At 33.8% G+C, this 21,744-nt stretch overlaps 1 protein-coding gene across 10 annotated transcripts in view; it reads right to left on the reverse strand.

The window, feature by feature from the left end:
• Window positions 1–5,171: 5,171 nt before the first annotated feature.
• RBM26 (RNA binding motif protein 26) overlaps window positions 5,172–21,744 on the reverse strand; it is an 86,282-nt gene continuing 69,709 nt past the window's right edge. For 8 of the 10 annotated variants that reach the window (XM_036831136.1, XM_036831144.1, XM_036831145.1 and 5 more), the window contains 2 exons: window positions 15,850–15,963; window positions 13,346–14,216 (listed from right to left, as the gene is read on the reverse strand). In XM_036831136.1, the coding sequence (XP_036687031.1) occupies window positions 14,127–14,216; window positions 15,850–15,963 (204 nt within the window). In that variant the 3' untranslated portion in view covers window positions 13,346–14,126. Of the gene's footprint in view, window positions 8,623–13,345; window positions 14,217–15,849; window positions 15,964–21,744 lie in introns of those variants that run through there. The other 2 variants (XM_036831141.1, XM_036831140.1) reach the window with 2 other exon arrangements.

Here is a 21,744-nt window from a genome sequence, read left to right on the forward strand (position 1 = left end):
CCTTCTCTCCTTGTCTCCAGTTAGTCCTCCAGTGGACGACTTTTGTGTATTACTACCTAGGGGCAGTCCTTCTAATTGTGCTTTGGATCTTTTCTCATCCCATCTTTTGGGCACCGTAAACTATCATTATTGTCTACTCTGTCTTCTAATTGGGACGCCTTTCTGCAGATTTAAACATGATTAGGCCTCTGGCCTCCCTTTATCCCATCTGCCTTGCAAACTACTAATCTCTCTTCTATCCTTAAAACTCTTCTCAAAAAACCTGTCTATACTGTCTCCATATCCTTACCCTCATTTCACTCCTTAGCCTATCCATTTTGTCTCCGATATCCATCATTAAAAAGCAAATAAGCAAAACAAAATAAAAAAAGACAAAAACACATTCCAGGGTTATCAATGACTTCCTTATCCTAAAATCCAATGGACATTTTCACATTTCATCTTACTTTACCTTGCAACATTTAAAATTGTTGATCATTTCCTTATAAAACAAAGTGGGCTTTTTTTATTTTTTATTTTGGCCTCTATAACTCCCATTCCTGGGTTTTCTTCTACCTCTGTCATTGCCCCTTCTAATTTTCCTTTGCAGAATCTGTCCACATTATCTGGATTAAATGTAGAGTTCCTCACTCTATTCTTGATCTCTAGGAATTTCATGCTCCCTGACAGATTATCTGTAGTAAATAATTCTCAAATTGTGCATCTCTGCCTTGTAGCCACACTGGGTTTCTCTCATTCTTCAAATGCACATTTGGTCCCTCTATAGTACTTTTGTACAAAACTGTTCACTCCCTCAAGAATATGCTCCCCCATAGTAAACTCCTGCTCAGCTCTCATCTCAAATGAAAGATCACTTGTTATGGGAAGCCTTTCCTAAGTCAGATCCATTTGCTTTATACTTTCATGAAACTCTGTTCCTTCAGAGCATTTAAAATTTTGCTTTTGTTCTGTTTCCTTCCCCTTTTGGATGATTTCAACACTCCTGAACTATGGTAAAGGGCAGGAAGAGCGAGATAAGAATCAATTGTTTTACTCCTCACCCACCTTTTCATAGGTAGGTGAGCTGTGCCATTTCTCAGTCTGAAGTCCCTTTCAGGCAGCAATGCTGATGGGAAGAATTAACATGCAACATATATATAGAACTGCTTCATTTACTGGCACTGGTTGTGGTGTAACCGGTGAGAGAAATGTCTGCAGTAATTCCAAAAGTTAAGTGTGCAAACTCAATTCATTGCTTTTATATACCTCAAATACTTGTTCTCAAGACCTTTTTTTTTTTCTTTTGGTCGCGCCACATGGCATGCGGGATCTTAGTTCCCCGACCAGGGGACCTGTGCCCCCTGCAGTGGAAGTGTGGAGTCCTAACCATTGGACCACCAGAGAATTCCCAAAACCTCATTCTTTATGGGGAGCACACATCCAAGACGTTTCCCTAGATTGCACCCTAAAATGGGACTAGTTAGATGTTATTCTGCCTTTGTTTTTAAAACTAAACTTTTGATTTTGAGATAATTAAAATTCACATGCAGTTTTAAGAAATAATGCAGAGATCCCATTACCCTTTACCCAATTTCTGCTAATCCAATGGTAGTATCTTGCAAAACTATAGTACAATTATCACCACCAGTATACTTACGTTGATAGACGAGATAACACAGTTTGCATCACCATAAGAATCCCTCGTTTCCCTTTCACAGCCACACCCGCTTCCCTCCCTCCGCTACCACCTCCATAATCCCTGGCAACTACTAGTCTTTTCCTCATGTCTATAATTTTGTCATTTCAAGAATATTATATAAATGGAATTCACACAGTAGCTTTTTGGGGCTGGCTTATTTCATTCAGTGTAATCTCTGGAGATTCATCCAGGAGTGGCATGTATTAGTTTTTTTTTTACTGCTGAGTAGTATTTTCATGGAACGGATGCATCAGTAACCATTCACCCATTGAATGATGCGGATTATTTCCAGTTTTTTTTACTATTATGAATAAAGCTTCTATGAGCATTTGTGTACAGGTATTGGCGTGAAAATAAGTTAAATGCCCAGGAGTATAACTGCTAGTTCATATGACAGTTGCATGTTGAGCTATTTAAGAAACTGCCACACTGTTTTCCAGAGTGGCTATCCAATTCCCACCAGCAATGTACTGAGTATTTGTGATCCAGTTTCTCTGCATCCTTGACAGCATTTAGTGTTGTCACTGTTATACTTTGGCCATTCTGATAGGTATGTAGTGATGTCACATTGTGGTTTTAATTTTCATTTCCCTAACGGCAAAGAATGTTGAATATCTTTTCACGAGCTTATTTGTCATCTGAATGTCATCTTTGAGGAAATGTCTCTATGTCTTTTGCCTATGTTCCAATTGGATTTGCTTTTTTGTTTTGCTTTTTTTTTTTTTTTAATTTATTTATTTATATATGGCTGTGTTGGGTCTTCGTTTCTGTGCGAGGGCTTTCTCTAGTTGTGGCAAGTGGGGGCCACTCTTCATCGCGGTGCGCGGGCCTCTCACTATTGCAGCCTCTCTTGTTGCGGAGTACAGGCTCCAGACGCGCAGGCTCAGTAATTGTGGCACACGGGCCTAGTCGCTCCGTGGCATGTAGGATCTTCCCAGACCAGGGCTCGAACCCATGTCCCCTGCATTGGCAGGCAGATTCTCAACCACTGCGCCACAAGGAAGTCCCTTTTGTTTTGCTTTGAGTTATTGATATAATCTAGATACCAATCCTGACACATACTAGAAATGTGGTTTGCAAGTATTTTCTTCCACTTTGTAGCTTATCTCTTTGTCCTTTTAACAGATTCTTTCACAGAGCAAAAGTTTTAAATTTTGATGAAGTTCAATCTATCACACTTCTATGGATTAAGCTTTTGGTATCAAGTCTTAAGAACTTTTTTTGCCTAGCCCTAGGTTCCAAAGATTTTTCTGGATTTTTTTTTTCTTCCTAAAAGTTTTATAGTTTTATATTTAAGTCCATGATCCATTTTGAGTTGAGTAAGGTGTGAGATTTAAGTCAGGGTTCATTTTGTTTTTGCCGAGGGATGACCAATCGTTCCAGGACTGTTTGTTGAAAAGGCAATTATTTCCTCCATTCAACTGTTTTTGCACCTTGTTAAAAATCAGTTGGGCACACTCATGTGGGTCTACTTCTGTGATCTCTCTGTCTATCCCTCCCATCAAGAACACAGTCCTGATTACTATAGTTATAAGTCTTGAAATTGGATAATTTCACCCACTTGATTCTTCTTTTAAAAAAATCATCTTAGTTATTCTAGTTCCTTTTGGCCTTTCCATATAAATTTTTGTATGATCTTGTATCTACCAAAAAGAAAATTACTTATGTCAAACCTGCGTATCAGTTTGGGGAGAAGTGACACATTTACTACATTGGGTTCTCCGACCCATGAGTCTCTCCATTTACTTAGGTCTCCTTTTCTTTTTTTTCATCAGCATTTTGTAGTTTTCAGCATACAAGTCCTGTACACAGTTTGTTAGATTTACACCCAAGTATGTCACTTTTTCGCTTATTATAATTGGCACTGTATTTTTAATTTCAGCCTCCAGGTGTTCAAAGCTAGTATACAGAAATGCAATTGATTTTTCTATGTTTATAGTTTGCAGTACGCCATAGTTAGAAATGCACACAGGAAGGCCCTAATTGTTCACATTTGGAACGTTCCCAGGTCCAAATGGGTAAGCGCAGTCACAGGTAGGTTACATACATAGCACAGTAAAAACCTTGGGACATTGAATCTGGACGTTAGGTCTGCGTGGCGTGGCTTATGGCTTTATGTGATAAGCTGTGCTGAGGTGCTCTTGTGGCAGATAAAAGGGAGCTATTGGGGGGGGGGGCAATGTAACTCGCTCAGGTTGCTATCATCATCCCTTCCTTAAGTGGTTCCCCATGAGAAACACAAGCAGGACCTTGAACAGACGTGCCCTGGATACATGTTTTTCTATAAAATTTTCATGTCTTTTGATGCTCCATAAAGCTTATCAGTTGAGGAGAAAAATAAAAATGTACTACTTGCTTCCAGGCTGCTTCAGTCAGAACTTTCACAAATGCAGGACTAAATCTATAATCCATCCTCCTCTTCCCATCCTTGGCACCTTATATGGCTCTATTCTTTTGTGAGCACTCCCAATCTGGGGATTCTCTCCTTTTTCACTGGAGACCTTGACAAAACAAAATTTAAAAGACCTATTCCTTTTAGGTTGACCAAAAAATGGTTGGTTAGGATTATATTACATTTTTGTATATGCAGTTTTCATCCATTTAATATTATAAATATGACGTATGTGAGGGCTGTCATGACTAATAATCAGCTCAGTATTCAATATTTTTGTCAAGAGTTACCTGTTTGGTTTTTATGTAAATTCTTACCTCATTCAGACATGACAATTGTTAAATGCCAGAGATCTTCCTTTTTTATCATCATTCTTTAATTTCTGTTAACTCTGAATATCAACTTGATAAGAAAAAAGTAAAATATGAAGTTGGCATATTATCCAGTTATTTATCCCCCAAAAAAACCCTAAACAACAACAAATACCGCATTAAACTTAGTACAAATTTGAAAGCTATCCAACTCCAAACTTGCAGACGGCTATAACTTCTAAGTATTTCTTCCTAACACTGACTTCTAATAAAAAATACAGGATGTCCACGAAGTTTTAAATCACAGATGTTATTTTTTTTTTTTTAAATAGATTGGTAATGTCCCTGAAAATTCTGATTTAAATGAGATCTTAGGGACAAATAACATTTTAAGATTAAAAAATGGTTCAAAATATGAAAGACTTTAAAGGCTTACTTTTTTTGTGTATAATTTGTACTATATATAGGTATATATCTATATATATATATAATTCTTTTTAATAATTTTACCAAGTATCATTTATTAACCAAAGTCCTCTATTTTAAGCCAGAGACTTCTACTATTTCATAACCAGATCTCTTTAACTAGATTTTTATCAAAACTTATATACTGAGATGATAATGTATTTTCTTGTAGAAGCAGTGGAAGACAGGTTATTACCAAACTTATTTAACCCACGTTATAGATGATGGAAGGGATATCTGCAATGAAAAACAAACACAAAAAACAAATACTGCAATATTTATCATTCAATAAAAATAAATATGAAATGAACATGCTGAATGCTGGAAAAGTATATCAAATTAGATCAGGAGAAGAAATGTTCAGATGAAAACTGAAAATTATGGAGGGAAGTTCCAAAAACTTTCATTGGCTTTGGAAGTTGACAGTATAAGCACTTTATGTTTCTACTTGTGCAGTGCCCGAGGGCTGCAAGTTTTCCTTTCTATTCTATATTACTATAATTGATGCAAAATGCAAGACAATTTTAAAAAGTTAACAACTGCTTTTAGTAAGACTATTTTATTTTAAAATTTTTCAAAATATAAAAATAATAAACATTATGGATATTTAACAAACAAAACAACATAATTCAACTATAAATAATGAAAATGTTGACAACCTCACATAAACACGTAATACTATAAACATTCTAAGCATACAAGAGTAGTTTTCTAGTTCAAGTTTTACCATTTTCAGTTCAAGTTTTATTATCACTTTAAAAAATAAACAAAAAAAGCTGCTACAGCTTAACCAATTACTTTCGCTCCACTCAAAGAGCAGGGAATTTTTCCCCCATGCCAACACACATTCGTGAAATGGGATACTTATGGGCACAGGTATTAAAAACTGGAACAATCCAGTCTCCAGACAAGAAAGAACTCCTTTGGTGTTTTTCGGTTCAACAATCCACAGAAATTGAGTTAAACTAAACCACTATTAAAGGAAATCTTGTGCCAGACATGTTGTGAAGTAACATCATACTCAAAACAGGTTCAGGATTCTGAGAATCAAAAGTAAACATCTATGAATGCTTTGCTGATACTTAAAAATTGTATCTTAAGAACATTCACTAAGGTGCTGGAATGAAGTCTTGCAGATGTAGAAAACAATCTGCACATTAACACAAAACTTGTACAATGTAAATAATACCTCTTTAGAACTCATCAAATGTTCTATAAATATTTAAGAATTACCCTGCCTCCTGTTGAGTAAAAGACAGATGGGAATTTAAAGCAGAACAGGATTACACCATATTTTAGGACTAGAAAAGTTTTCCATTTGAAATGTGGAAAAACTGAGCCATGCTGAATGTATCATTTTTTTTATTCTAGTCATATTAATACCACTCCTTTTATCAAAAGAGCTAATGAAAAACTGAAGAAACTATTTTCTTTTGGGGAAGCTGGACACAAATTAGTATAATGTCATTCTCCATCTTATCTTTAAATTATGGGATGTTTCTAATTGGCGGGGCTCTTTACCCGACTCACCACAGACCACTTTTATAATTATGCTGCTAGATTAGATTAAGTTATAAGCAATCATAGATTTAAGCCTAGCAAAGTCTAGATAACAGGTTGAAAAATGATATTGAAAGGTTTTGTAGCACCAATGACTTTTTCCTAAGACACTTGAGGGGCTGCATCACTTTAAAGTATTATTTATCTTGTAAACAAGACCAAAAATATTCAATTGATCTGTATTTTGAGCACAAATATTTATAAACTCTATTAAAAAAAAAACAAATATAGCATGACTAGGGCAGCTAACAGTGTAAAATCTAAGTATATTGAAAAATATAAAGATATATAAAAGGCTTCCATAATGCAATCATGCAGAGGTAAACTGCTTCACTCAATTACACAAAAGTGATTCTGTACAGTTATCTACACATAGCTCCATAAGAATCCTCTTCAGGAAAATGAAATAATGAAAATCCCTATTTTTAATTAATAAACATATGGGAACTCAAATATGTACCTGACCTACCAGATCTCACAGCAATTTTCAAAAAATACAATGATCTCAATGAGAATTAAATCATCTCGACTTCTGATTCCCAATGGCATGTTCAATTTATTTTGTTTTTAATTTAAAAGCAAGGGGCAGCGGGGGAGGAAGATGAGAAAATAAAATTGAGAGTGGTGGGATATGATCCACATCTATTAACCAAAACTGTTAACAGCAAGTATGGTCTCTTCAGAGAATGTTCTTTGGGTTTTTAGCCCAGTAGGTTAGAACTATTCTATTACACAGGCAGAGAATCTTTCCTTAAAAAGAAAAAACTACTAAACTAATCTGGGAAAATATTTGTGAACTCCCAGCAGCTATATGTTTGTTCGCAAATGTGAACTAAAAGAGAAGTCCAATTTTTAAAATGCCCTGTAGGCTGTAAGGTCATAATTATGTTAAGAAGACCTTCCTTTAAACCAAGCCTACATTAACCATGCTGTCTCCAACTAACATGGATCAAAATAGATAACTTCCATTATGTCTGACGGGTTCATTCTTTTTTTCATGAAGACAAATACAATGCATACTCAAGAAAAAGTGCTTGCAGAATAGTTAACTTTGTACAAAAAGGTGAAAATATGAGCATGGCTGAATGGAACTAAAAAAAAAAAAAAAAACAAGGGAGGAAAGAATCAAGTATAATTTGGACTTTTCTAATAAGAGTTGCTATCAAGTGTAACTTCTGACTTCTCAAATGCTTATGAGAATCTATGAAGGAATACTAAGAAATTAATTTTCTGAAAACTTTACGGTGCCCATTATAAAGAGGGTATTTTGGGTGAATATTTAGAATAAAATTTAATCACACTCTTTATAAATAATTCCAAGCCATATTGCTTATAAATAAATAATACGGACATACACCTTTTAAGGCAGGAAAACTATAGTTTTAACAATGCTAGACACACACAACACTATTTCCCCTTGCTTTTAAAATTGTCTTGGTTGCAACTGAGGAAAATAAGGAAAAACTGTGTAAATCAGACATTTAATAGATATTTCTCAATATTTATAATCCACAGATCATTTTATACTACTTGAAAAGAAAGAAAATTATTCTCCTTGTTTATTTTGAAGAGTTAAGAATTTTTTTTTTAATTATTTGGAAAAAAAAAATTATTTGGGTAAGTGGCCTTGGCAGCGACTTCAATAAGTATATTTAGAAGAAACAGGCAAGTTATCACCATGTGAAAAAAGTATTTTACTAATTGCTCAAAATTATTTTAAGTGACTATCCTAACTCCAGAAATGTATCCTAAAAACCCAGGAAAATTAAAGCCAAACCAAGGTTTAACTTTTTAATCATTTTCATCATTCTAAATTGTTCATGCTAATGAACATAGTATCATGGCTTTATAGACTTCCTAGACACAATTTCAATTTGGCTGAGATTGAAAACTTATCTCATGTTAGGAAAACCAAGGGGATTTTCTTTTTTATCCTTCTTAGACTGTTTAAAAATAAATGGCTATAAAGGGGAGAAAACATTTAAGAATAAGGTCAGACAAAGCACACAGTCAGATTTACTTCTGGACTCAGATGTACCCTAAAAGAACTGTAAAGATAAAATGCTAATTATGGTACATGTAAACATCTATTCAAAATGATAAAGGGCAAACATAAAACGATAGTATCATATTATTATAACAGTCGTCTCCAGACAGGAACAGGTCTTGCTGTTGTAGTCACAAAGCTAAATTCAGGCAATGATGATCTCTCTCTGCTGGAAAAAGAGAAGACTATTAAAAAAAACTGTGAAAACAGTAAATAAATCTAAAAACTGAATCATACCATACATTGCCCTCCAATTTTTTTAAACATTAAATAAAATCTGAGAAAGGAATCAAAATGAAAGTTGCAGACAAATTTCACAAAGATCAGCCTTGGGTTAAAATGATTTAACAAAACCTCTCTGCATCATGCTTCACTGAAACATTAAGCTGCAAAGATCACAGCTCTGCAACATGGTTACAATCTAAAACTTTTGATTAGGAAATGTCATAACTGACCACATAGTAAACTTTTATCAGTGTGGGTTGGCAAAGTAGTAATTTTAAGAAATCACGAACAAATTCCAAAATATTGATATAAAATAAAAGCAAGAACAATTGTCTTAAGTTTCCCAAGGACTTCATTTCCTTAAACTCCATGTGATAACCGTTTCATTCTTCAATCACACTATATGACATAAAATACTATACTAAGCATAATGATTAACAACAAAAGTAAATAAAAAGGAACATATCAAAATGAGACAGTGGTTCGTATACAAAGGAAGACTAACTTGGATGATTGGGAAGATGAGAGGATGGATGAAGCAAAGTGACAGGGAGGGAGGGATGAGGAAGAAGCAAATATAATAAATTGATACAAAAAAGTAAAATAAAAATGCTTTTAATTATACTGAGTACATAATACTGATAAACTGCAAGAAAGTTATTAACCAAATTAGGAATTTTTCTACTGAACAAGTATGAAATTTTTCTTTGAACAAGTTTTCATTAGAAATTACTGAGCATGTCAGTCATGTTCACCAAGGTTTCTTCCTTTCTTAGGTCTTTTAGATAGCTATTTTGGAAGATAATCTGCTGTCATCTGATAGGTATACAATGATCAGAGAGAAAAAATCTACTCTTTTCTAAAAGCCTATATGCTATATACATACCTCAGAGCAACTAGCCAGTTCAAGAAGTTAACAAGAACAAGGTAGTTCCTGAGATCTGGGAAAAGGACATTTTCTTTCTGCCTTACAAATAGTGTATGCTGACGATTTATTCCTAGATTAAATTTCTGCTTTAATTATAGGGTTTCGGAAGAATGAGAAAAGCCCTGCGAAAGACCAAAAGGTGAACTAACCTAATAAGCCAGAACTTTATGCAGGACATTTTTGTTTTAAAAGGCTAAAAGACTTCTTGTAAGGGAAGAAAAAAGAAAATCTTACAAATATTTACATAAATTCTGGAAGGACTAAAACTGATTTTCTATAATTAGTTCACACTATAGGTAAGGGGAAAAAAAGAAAGAAAATATAGACTGATAAAGTTTGTATAATACTCTACAATAGCCATTGATGTTTCAACATACCAAACAAGCAACTGTTTGCCTTCTTTTTGTAACCCTTAGAGCCAGTGATTAGTGTTCCAAGTAAGACTGAAAATACAGTCCCCATAAAACAGTTCTAGTAACAAGAAATTTCCTTCAATTAAGCTCAGCCATACTTTCTACAGGTAATCAGCTAAAACAGTGAAGTCTTATCTTTATAGTAAACTACTGTTTGATACATTTGATCATATTACAAAATAAAACAAGAGCTATGGAATACTCTCCCATTCATGCAACATGGTTTCATTAAATGCTTGAGTACTGGTTAAATACTAAAACTAATTTTTAAATGTTACAATTATCCAATAACAGTTAAAGCAACACTGCTTATGTAGAGACAAAATATTGAGTGAAATATGTAAAATGACAACTCAACCATCCCTTGAGGTAATCCTAATCAATCTTTTAAACCAATGATATATAATTTCATTCAATTTTTTCCTGGAAAAAGTAGCTACCTACATCTCAATCCCTTTTTCACTCCCACCTCAGCCCAGATCTATACTACAGCAAAGAACTTGTTAGAACTGCAAAATTTAAAAGCGTGTATCAAGTTTCAGGTAGCATACTGTAATAAGAAAGAGTTTTCAACTTTAAGTTTGGAAGTGAAAGGAAAAGTTACAAGCAAGAAGAAAAAGTGTGAATACAGAAGTTAATCTACACTTCCTAGGTTAAAAGGAATTTGGGTAGCAAAGGCAAACATTTGGGAACACTATATACAAAACTGTACCAAGTACACACTGTATGAATTATCATAACCAAATCTAAGTTGTTTCCACTGATAAGATGATAGAAACAGCAACAGCAACAACAGGTAGGGAGAATTGGCATAGATATGTTAAATTGTTTTAGATCAAACACTAATATATCACCAGGGAAACTAAAGACGTGAAACAGACCTTAGAGATCCTCTAGTCCAACCCCTTTCATTTTACAGACAACGAAACAACTCTGGATAAGTTAAGAGACTTGTCTAAGGCCAGAGAGTCAAGTTACAGAGCTAGGGACCAAAAGCTAAATCTCTTAACCCTTGTCCAGCACTCTACACTAGCTCATCTTCGGATATAAAAAATTAACGGGATGGACTAGATTAGTGGCTCTTGACATCTCTATTCTTACACACTGATAGAAACCAAAAGGTGATTTTACTCCTGAAGGGACAACATTTAATACTCCAAAATTTTAATAGCCTACTAATTGTTATGGAAATTCCACTAAGACTACGTGTATATTCCTCCATCAGTATCTGTAACCCCCACTGGTGCAATACTTAACAGTATCAATTGTTTACTAAGACGGTCCCAATGACTGAGAAGACCTTCAAGAGAGATTTTTAGAAAACTGATAAGAATTAGCAAGGGAGGTAATTGTCACTCCATTGTTGGAGATTTAAATATGCATTCATCCATTAATTCATCCAACAAACAACTGAATGCCCACTATAAGCCAGGCTTTATGATAATCACTAGAGATAAAAAGATGAATAAGACATGGTCCCCTTCCTAGAGGAGCTTGTAATCTAGTGGGGAAGACAGACATATAAACCAGATAAATTATATTACAACATAAGTACTGTAACAGAGATATGAACAAAGTGCTGTGTTAAAAGGGATGGTTAAGGTATGAACTGGCTAATGACCAAGAAGTCTACTAATTTTGTGTAACAACTACCACATTTATTGTGAACACAATCTCATGCCCAATCAATAATTAGGAAGGAGGTAGCAATGTAGGGTTTAACCAAAAAGTTGGCACTGAAATCAGAATGCCTGCATTCAAATTTAGTTCCTTCTCTTACTTACAGCTGTCACTTTGGGCAAGGTCATTCCATCTCTATGGCCTAAGTTTCCTTATCTGTAAATGGGAATTAACACTACTTCAAAGGATATCTTAAGTTTTAAACGAGAACACATGAAAGTACATGTAGAGTACTAGTAATTTATAAACATACTCATTAATTTGAAAAAATCCAATAGCAATTTCATACTACGTAATATTTATAATTAAAATCATATAATGATAATAAAATATAATTATGGACCTAATGAATGTTGCTAATATTTAATCCCATACTGCAGGACCCTATCAAAACATACTTTTCTTCTGATTCATTCAAAGCACATGGTGTAAAACATTTAATTTTAGGTTACTACAGGAATTTAAGATTAGGGAAAGTGATTAGCTATTTATGGGTTTAAATAAAGAGTATGTGATTTCAGTTACAGTATAGAGGGAATTTTACAATAATTGCAAAACATCATGCTAAAATTTACTAATCATATTATAAAGCCAAAATCAGCATGGAGAATTTAACTGGCCTTTGCAAGATTTTCTTCTTTATAATACCTGTTTGGTGTAAAGAGAAGAAACGTGAGCCTCTGCCAATTTGGCATCTTCACGACTACTAAAAAGAAAAGAAAACAAAACTTACCTAATGAATCAGAATAGCACATAGTCAACATACAGAGACTACATCAAAATATATCACAGCTCTAAGTAGAGTAAAGAAGTTTCAAGTAAAGTCACTATTTTGACAAAAGAAATCTGATAGTGAAATTTTAAATATAAACATGTGCAGTCAACTGCAAGCCAAAACATTCCTATGAAATACTATTAACCATCAAGAATATATATACAACCTTTAACCCCTAAGTGTGGGAAGAAAAGAAAAAGAGGAACAGCATCCACTAGCTACTCCATTGGCAAAAGACTATGGTGGTGAAATTACAGTCTGTGATTGTGAGGACCCCAGTATGGGAAGAAAGTAATTTTTTTTTATGTGACTTTTAATATAATCACTATATTCTCAGGAGGGGTAGAACACTTGCAACCAAAGGGATAAACTGTAAAAGATAAATATGTAATCTCCCACCCTCCATTCTACAAAGAATGCATTTATTTCCTGGAAACTGCTGTATCAACTTTCAATGATCATGTTCACTTGTCAGAGAAAGCCACTTAAAAATCACAATATTGTTGCAAATGTCAAAGACTTTTTATACAAGTATAGGAAATGCACACTTAAAATGTCAGACTGGAACACTTACCAAACAGTGTTTTCCTAAAGTAGTATCTACAGTACATTTCTTTATTCATACATCTTCAAATGGTCAAGTTTTCTTTCATACATCCAAAATGTAATGTGATGTTTTCTTATTCACCAAATGTTAGCTCTACTTGAAGTCTGGTTCCAAACTAATCAGCCTGCTTTTAATTTAAGACATCTGTTGAAAGTTTATAGGATCAAACCAAACTGAAGTGGTATAAATTTTAAACAATGGATTGAACATTATTGTAAAGGTACTGGTAACCATTATTATTATTAAGAATAAGTTAGTGATTATAGCTCCTTTTGTGATAATTGGGGGGAAGGGTAGATCACCATCTGGAATGGTCTATTTAACTTTTTTTTTTTCTTTTCTTTTCTTTTTTTTTTTTTTTTTTTTTTAATTAATGAACATTGTCTTTTTTTTTTTTTGTCATTGCTTTTTTCTTTTCTTTTCTTTTCAAGAGACCATTCCACTTTATTTTTAACATCTGAATGCATAAGGACTCAAATGCAAAGCAGTCATACACCGTTATCATTAAAACCCATATGGTAAAATACATACACAAGTCCAACAAAAGGCTAATACATAGTAAAGCCTAAGCATACTACTATGTAATATTATGAATACATAACTTGGAGACTTTAGTTAGAGTACTATGTTACCTACTCATTTTTGAAAACATTCATTAAGATTTTAAATGCAAATTCATTCCTTATTTGGAGTAAAACAAAATCCTCTAAGTTATAACAAGTATTGGTCATTAAGTCTTCAGACCTATTCATTAAATTACAAAGAACCCAAAGAATTCTGTAATGTTCAGTAGAAGTATGTAATAAAAACATTGCATATGTCTAGTGTGATGTCTTTACCAATTGTTTACTGAAATAAAACGCAAACATCAATCTTTCAAAATACAGGATTCAGAAGGTAGTTTTCTTCTCTTTTGTCTATTTGTGAAATTCATCTTCATCACATTTTACCAAAAATTGTTTTTACAAATATGTAAAAGTACATTAGATAATACTAATGAAACACAGGTAGAGTTCTATCATATGCAGATCAATGATCAGTCAAATCATCTTCTCCAAGAGCGAGATTCATTGTCCTCTTCTTCTTCATCATCATCTTGAAGTAATGAATCATCCACCAAAGACTCTTCCTGAAACTTTAGGTTAAAATGCATTTAGGAATTTACCCAAAAAAAAAAAAAAAAAAGAAAAGAAAAAAGGTGACACTTTTAAACACTGATTACTCTCAACAGAGTCGAATACAAACGGTATTTCTATAGCTAGAACATTCAAGAAACAAAGAAAAGCAATCTTCACTCAATGGTTTCTCAATACTATCTATTCTATCGCTTGCACCAAATAGACACTAAAAAAATATCAAAGTAAGCCTTTGTACATGCCGTTTTTCCTGCCTCTCTTTATCAAATTATGCCATCTTCTATACCTACAAAACATTGCTCCACACTTTTTTTTTTTAAAGAAAACATCAGTAAGTCTTCTCTGACACTAAATCAACCAACAGTTTGAATAAAGTTTATCAATATTTATATTTTTCTGCTGTATGTAACAAACATTTTCTTTTATAGCATTCTTTTCTTTTCCCCATTCCCTTCATAAAAGCTTCTCAGACTACTTTTCAAACTTTTCAAAATACCTAATACCAGGAGCTCTCCTGCTTTTCTCCCCATTCAATTCAAACTCATGGAAGGACAAAGGTATAATCTAAAATATAAAATGACAAATCATGTATATGAGTTTCAAAATACACATTTTATTCTTGCATTTGACTATGGATATGTATAACAGCCTTGAATGCTCTTCAAACAAAATGAAGTGCCATTATGAAAATCTAACCAAGGTAAAACCATGGAACCATTTAGTTTCCCACCTTACCATTTCATTCCTTAACTTCCTTCACAACTTTTCCTACAGCTTACTTCATGATTTAACAAAACAGAGGTTGCGTATCTTTAGGTTTTTGGGTTTCAAAGGGCTCTCCACTTCAACTGTTCTTCATGCTCCACCATCTCAGCCATCAGACTACCTGATGTTTTACCCAAGAAAAAATGTACTCTTCCACACCTATACCTCTGCCATTTAAAAATGCCTCTCTCAACTATACTCCCATCCCAGCTCTTGGTTATGAAAAGCTTTTTTGATCACTCAGAGTTCAGCTCCACTGCCACCACCTCCTTCAAGATCTTCTGGAAAGAAACAATCACTCCTTCCTCTGGGTTCCCACAGCATATGTTCAAAATCTTTATTTACCATATCAGTCTGCCTTTTATTATAATTAGTTTCTTATGTGTCTGTCACCACCCCCTTTTCCATATTATAAGCTCCTTGATAACAGGGACCGTGTCTTATTCATTTTTGTGCCTATCACAGTATCTACCATATAGCAGGCATTCATTCTAATGAACTAAAATGATAAGAATATAAAATGAAACCTGAAATGTTAATAAAGCAACTGATAGAATATATACTCTAAACTTAAAATATCACAAGATTTCCTGTGGATAAAAATCTAATGAATAATTAATGTTTTCTAAGAGTAAATGAAAACTGATGAGTATATATATGATTTGATTTTCATATATTCTTTTTGGATTAACAATCCACAGTTCTCATTATACAATTAAAATTTAAAGTTGTCTGCATTTATCTGATATCCCCTGCCTGGAGATGGCTCAGGAATAAAAGTTTTATGTTAAAATCACAGCCATAAAATCACATTTATATAAAAATGTAAACATTTAAGGGTAAAAACAAGTGGAAAAAAAACATACCTTCCTCTTCATCAGGTTCAACTTCTTCTGTTTCAACAGCTGAAATATTAGTTATTGGTTTATTCCAAGCCAGTTTTAGATCCTGCCCTTTGAAACGAGCTCCATGAACTGCAGCCTAAAACAATTAAGAACATTGGAATATAGAACATTAATAATTTGTAAAGAAAAAAACGAAATGTTATAGTACCTAATATTTAAATTAAATAGCTAAAACACAAGTGAAAAGACAGTTGTCTATTTTTGCTTTGTGGTTTACTTCTTTATTTACTATTTATTATTGCAATTTATAATGTACTTTATATTGTTATTTACTTCTAAAACCAGCCTAGTGTTTGTAAATTCCTTTATAAAAAGAAAACAGGAACAATTTCTCATAATCGAGTAGAGCTATTTCACTACTGGCCAATATCTGACTAGAAGAACTATGTCTCCATGTCTATAGTAAAAGGATAACTGCTATTCAAGGCAACAATCTCAAAGCACTTCAAGATTATGGCTGTAGATCTTAATTCTTGTTAATTCACAAATGGCTCATATAATAACTAGAAACTAGAAACCTTTAACAAATATAAGAATAATTTTGCATGTGTATTTTTAAATTACATCAAATAATCACAAAATACCATAAAATGTCTGATGTATCACTATTACAAAATATAAATATTTTGTATATGTTAAAATGCAAAATGAAGAAGAAAAAAACAAACAAACAAAAACCCTGAACTTTTTCTATTGAAAACTAAAGCACTTCCCTACAAAGCTTTCAGACCTGCATATGGGTAAAACTGAGTAAAACAGTCAAGGTAACTGAGTAAACAGTCAAGTCTAAGTACTTGTTACATTAAATGGCTGGTTTTAGAAAGAATGCTTCAAATTAAAGTAATGTGAACTAACATAAGTCAATGTTAGCAACATACCAAAATAACTCATAGTCACAAAAGATTTATAGCACAATCTCAAAGTACAGCATAATGTGAAATGTAGAAACAATTACATGTTCAATGACATTTGACTATGAGTTGCGTGATATTAAAGTCCCCAGTATAAATTTTAAACCTGCACATATAAATTTATGATAAATTAAAATATTTCATGCCTATTAAAATGCAGCTCAGGAGTTTTTTAGTCCATGACCCTATCATGTCATATAACTAAAAAATTTTAAGTACTTATATATAATATTTAAGGCCAGAAAACAAATTGTAATTTTTTTGAAGCTCATAACTATTACATAAAAATATATTCCTTTAAGGAATTCCAATTGTCTCATGCAAAATGTCTACTCATAAAACTCATGTTTTCATCCAGCTAAAAAAGGCAAAAAATGTAAGTGATGTTTTTTTGTAGTAAGTTCTTCAAAAATTTCTTATGGGGACTTCCCTGGTGGTGCAGTGGTTAAGAATCCGCCTGACAATGCAGTGGACACGGGTTCGAGCCCTGGTCCAGGAACAACCGACATGCCACGGAGCAATGAAGCCCATGCATCACAACTACTGAGCCTGTGCTGTAGAGCCCACAAATCACAACTACTGAAGCCTGCGCGCCTAGAGCCGTGCTCCGCAACAAGAGAAGCCACCATAATGAGAAGCCTGTGCACCACAACAAAGAGTAGCCCCTGCTCGCCACAAACTAGAGAAAAGCCCGCGTGCAGAGTAACGAAGACCCCAACGCAGCCATACATACATACATACATAATTTATTTACTTATATATTAAAAAAAAATTCCTTATGACCTAATTTTTGTAAATCTCTATATTTAGCACACACTTCAAATTTATAAGGTGAATCTACAACTCTCTCAAGTTTTAATTTTAAAATTATTTACTGGATGCTATCATCCAGGCTCTGTTGTTCCATTTACAGAGCATAGGCAGAGTAGATTTAGCATAAATCTAAGGGTCCTAGGATTTTTAGAATGCTAAATGAGCTCTGGTTTCAACTTCAAGTCATCAGCTACATTAGCTCCGAACAAGAGTGTCAGCCTGACCTTTGAAGCTTTGAAGCCAGGCATTGACTTCTCCTCTCTAGTTATGCATGTCCTAGATGGCACCTTCTTCCAATATAAGGCTGTTTCATCTACATTGAAAATCTGTTGTTTACAGTAGCCACCTTCATTATCTTAGCAAGATCTTCTGGATAACGCACTGCAGCTTCTATATTGGCACTTCCGTTTTTATATTACAGTGACAGCTTCTTTCCTGAAAACCTCATGAACCAAACCTCTGCTAGCTTCAAACTTTTCCTCTGAAGCTTCCTCATCTCTCTCAGCCTTCACAAAATTGAAGAGAGTTAAGGCTTTGCTCTGGATTAGACTTTGGCTTAAGGGGATGTTGTGGTTGGTTTGATATTCTATCCAGACCACTAAAACTTTCTCCATATCAGCAATAAGGCTATTTCATTTTCTTATCATTCATGTGTTCACTGGAGTAGCACTTTCAACTTCCTTCAAGAACTTTTCCTTTGCATTCACAACTTGAATAACTGGTGCAAGAGGCCTAGCTTTCATCCTATCTTGGCTTTTGACATGCCTTCCTCACTAAGCTTAATCATTTCTAGCTTTTGATTTAAAGTGAGAGATGTGTGACTCTTCCTTTCGCTTGAACGCTTAGAGGCCACTGCAGGGTTATCAACTGGCCTCATTTCAATGTTGTTTTATCTCAGGGAATAGGGAGGCCTGAGGAGAGGGAGAGAGATGGGGAATGACTGGTCAGTGGGAGCAGTCAGGACACACATTGATTGATTAAATTTGCTGTCTTATATGGGCATGGTTTGTGGTGCCCCCAAATAACCACAGATCACCAGAACAAATATATAATAGAAGAAAGTTTGGAATATTGCAAAAATTACCAAATGTGATACATACAGTGAGCAAATGCTATTGGAAAAATGGCGCTGACAGACTTGCATAATGCAGGACTGCCACAAACCTTCAATTTGTTAAAACAAACAAACAATACCTGCAAATTGCAGTAAAGCAAAGCACAATAAAACAAGGTATACCTGTATACGTGTGTGTGTTAAAAACCATATAGTACAGAATTAAATGGGAAATATCAGTAGGATGTGTATGTATATGTGCACGTGTCTATATGAACCTATGCATTTTTTTCCCCACTCCCAGCTCTTACCACTGAAAAAGATTAGTTATAGTAACAAACTCAGTAGTAATGAGCACCCCTAGTACTCAGATTGTGGTCTTTAAATACCTTTCCCAGTAAAAAGAACCAGAGCTCCTTAGAGAAATGGCCAGTTCCTGGTCTGGAAGAGAAAATTTATAAGACGAACCTAGAACACCTTTTCATACCAGAAAGCAGAGAAAGTATCATAACCCACTAGAGTCCTGTCAGAAGAACTAACAAACCTATATACTAGCCACTAGCCAAAGATGGGACATCAATAACTGAGAACAATGGATCAATACCCATGAAATGTTTAAATCTATGAATTTATAATTCCACAATACCAATCAAGTTAAATCAAAATATGAATCTTATTCTGGATCCTTAAAGGAAGTAAGTAAAATATTTATAAGAAAACCAGAGAAATGTAAATGCTGGTATTTGGTAATACTTAAGAAATATTAATCATTTTTAGGTGTGATAATAGTATTGTTTTATTTTTTAAGGCTCTAATATTGAGAGAACAGGTTCAGTATAAACACTTGAAAGGTTTACAGCTGAAATGATATGATGACTGGGAATGGCTCCAAAATAAGGAGGCAGAGGGTGTTAGTGGGTGGAATACAGACAAATAAGATTGGCCATAAGTGGATAATTGCTGAAGCTTGATGATGAGTGTGTAGAGGTTCATTTACAATTTCTCTCATTTCTATGCTTTGAAGTGTAAATAAAAAGTCTGTTTAAAAGCTGAAGCATTTTATTCATAGGCTTGCTCTAGACATTTGCCTATTTAGTCTTGCACAGTCATTCAAAGTTTGTACCATATTAGGACGCAAGGAAAGCAGGCATACACAGTGACAGAAGAAAAAATTTAAAAAAGGCTTTGAAGACCTGACAAATGAAGGAAAAAAAAAAAAGTATGAAAAGTAGTTATGAGGTAGGTTCCATATCTTACATGGAAAATGATTCTGGAAACAATTAACATTTAGAAAAGGCTGGATTAAGCAAAATTAAACAGGTGTGTTTGCCTTTTGCCTTTTCAAGTCATTGAGATTATAATTCTAAATTGAATATACAAAATGCAGCTCTTCATAAATTTACTGACAAGAGAATCCTTTGCTAGAGGAGCTCCTATAGAACCAGTGTTCTGTTAAAAACACTGTGGGGAAATCTGACCTAAGGCCAGAAGAGCTAAAGCTGCAAGCCTAGTGTACCTAACTTTTTTTTAGTAACCATAACGATAAAACTATCTATAAAAGAAGGTTAAAACCAAGTTTATTAATGTTTGTAATAACCACAGTATACAAGGTTTAGGCAGGAGTTACATTAAAGGACCACAAAAGTATGTAAAATCTGATTTTTAGAACTTATAGGGAAAGACTGCATGGCCACTGTCTCACAAGCTTCAGACTTAGATTTACTAATTCTCATAGCACAGTGCCCATCACATAGCAATACTTAGTAACCATTAAGTAAATCAGCAAGAACACACACACAAAGACTGTGAGATACATGATTTGATTTCTCTTGACTGAATCCACTTATACATTTACTTCTTGCTGTAAATTTACTATTTACTCAGTCAGCCCCATAACGTCTACTCTTCATGTTGCACTATCCTCTATGAATCCAATTTTGTGCTTCTATCTTCAGGTCTAAAGAATGAGAGTTTTGAAATCACTCTATCTTGTTTGTATTCAGTTTCACTGATTTACCAATCAATTCTCATTCTTAAACACACACACACACACACAAATATTAAAAATAGCTAACATTAAGAGGATTTACTATGTTCCAGGCACTGTTCTAAGTATACAAGTTCTGAATCAGTGAATCCACACAACTACTGGGAATTGAGGCATGGGTGTCAAAAACGCAACAGTAGAACAAGATTCTCTTTCTTTTTGATATAAAAAGCTATATACCCTCTTTGAGTCTGGGACTGTAGAGTTTCATCTTTGGGACTGATTCTTATAAAATAGGAACTTAACTATTCCTATTCTAAAACTGGATCCTGGTTTCTTACAAAAGTATAGGAACAAGTCAGAGTAGGAAAACTAACATTCTAACCAGTCATGGGAAGAGGTTACTTTTTTCTGTCCTGTTTGGGTACTTATGCACCTTTAGTACATTAGGGGTGGTGAAAGACAAATTGGAAAACAGAAAATAAAGCAGCAGGATCCATCTTCTAACTAACCAGAGTCAAACCTTAATCATCTTAACCTAAAGCTAAAATGGTTCTGTTTATATTATTACTCCTTAAAATACTTCAATCTCTTTTCTGAGGAAAATTTCTTACTTTTCAGTCATATTTGAATGTCTTGATTATCTTATTCCTGTACTTTCCTTTGAAATATTATGTATCTATTGAGTTAAGGAAATAGACATACATTCAGTCATCTAATACAATGATTCAGAAATTATGAACAATGAAATATTTGGAAATAAACATTAGCAAAGGTTTACAATTTTCTTTTCTTGGGAAGGACTATCCTTTTCCTTGAGTTTATATCCACCTACATTTGGTATTAAATTTTTCTTTATTTTATATAATGATGGTGATGGTACAATTTTTTTTGTACTTTTTAAGCATTCTTTTTTTTTTTTTTTTTTTTTTTTTTTAAGCATTCTTCCTTGACAAAATTAAACACTGGCAACCTAATGTCAAACACACTAGTTTTTAAATTCCGAAACCTCACTGTTCCCTAAAATCCAGAAGTTTGAAAAACACTATTTTAGCCTATATTCTGCTTGTATAAGATTAGCTTCAACTTAAT

This window comes from Balaenoptera musculus, chromosome 18 (assembly GCF_009873245.2).
Source record: "Balaenoptera musculus isolate JJ_BM4_2016_0621 chromosome 18, mBalMus1.pri.v3, whole genome shotgun sequence".
Classification (NCBI taxonomy): domain Eukaryota; kingdom Metazoa; phylum Chordata; class Mammalia; order Artiodactyla; family Balaenopteridae; genus Balaenoptera; species Balaenoptera musculus.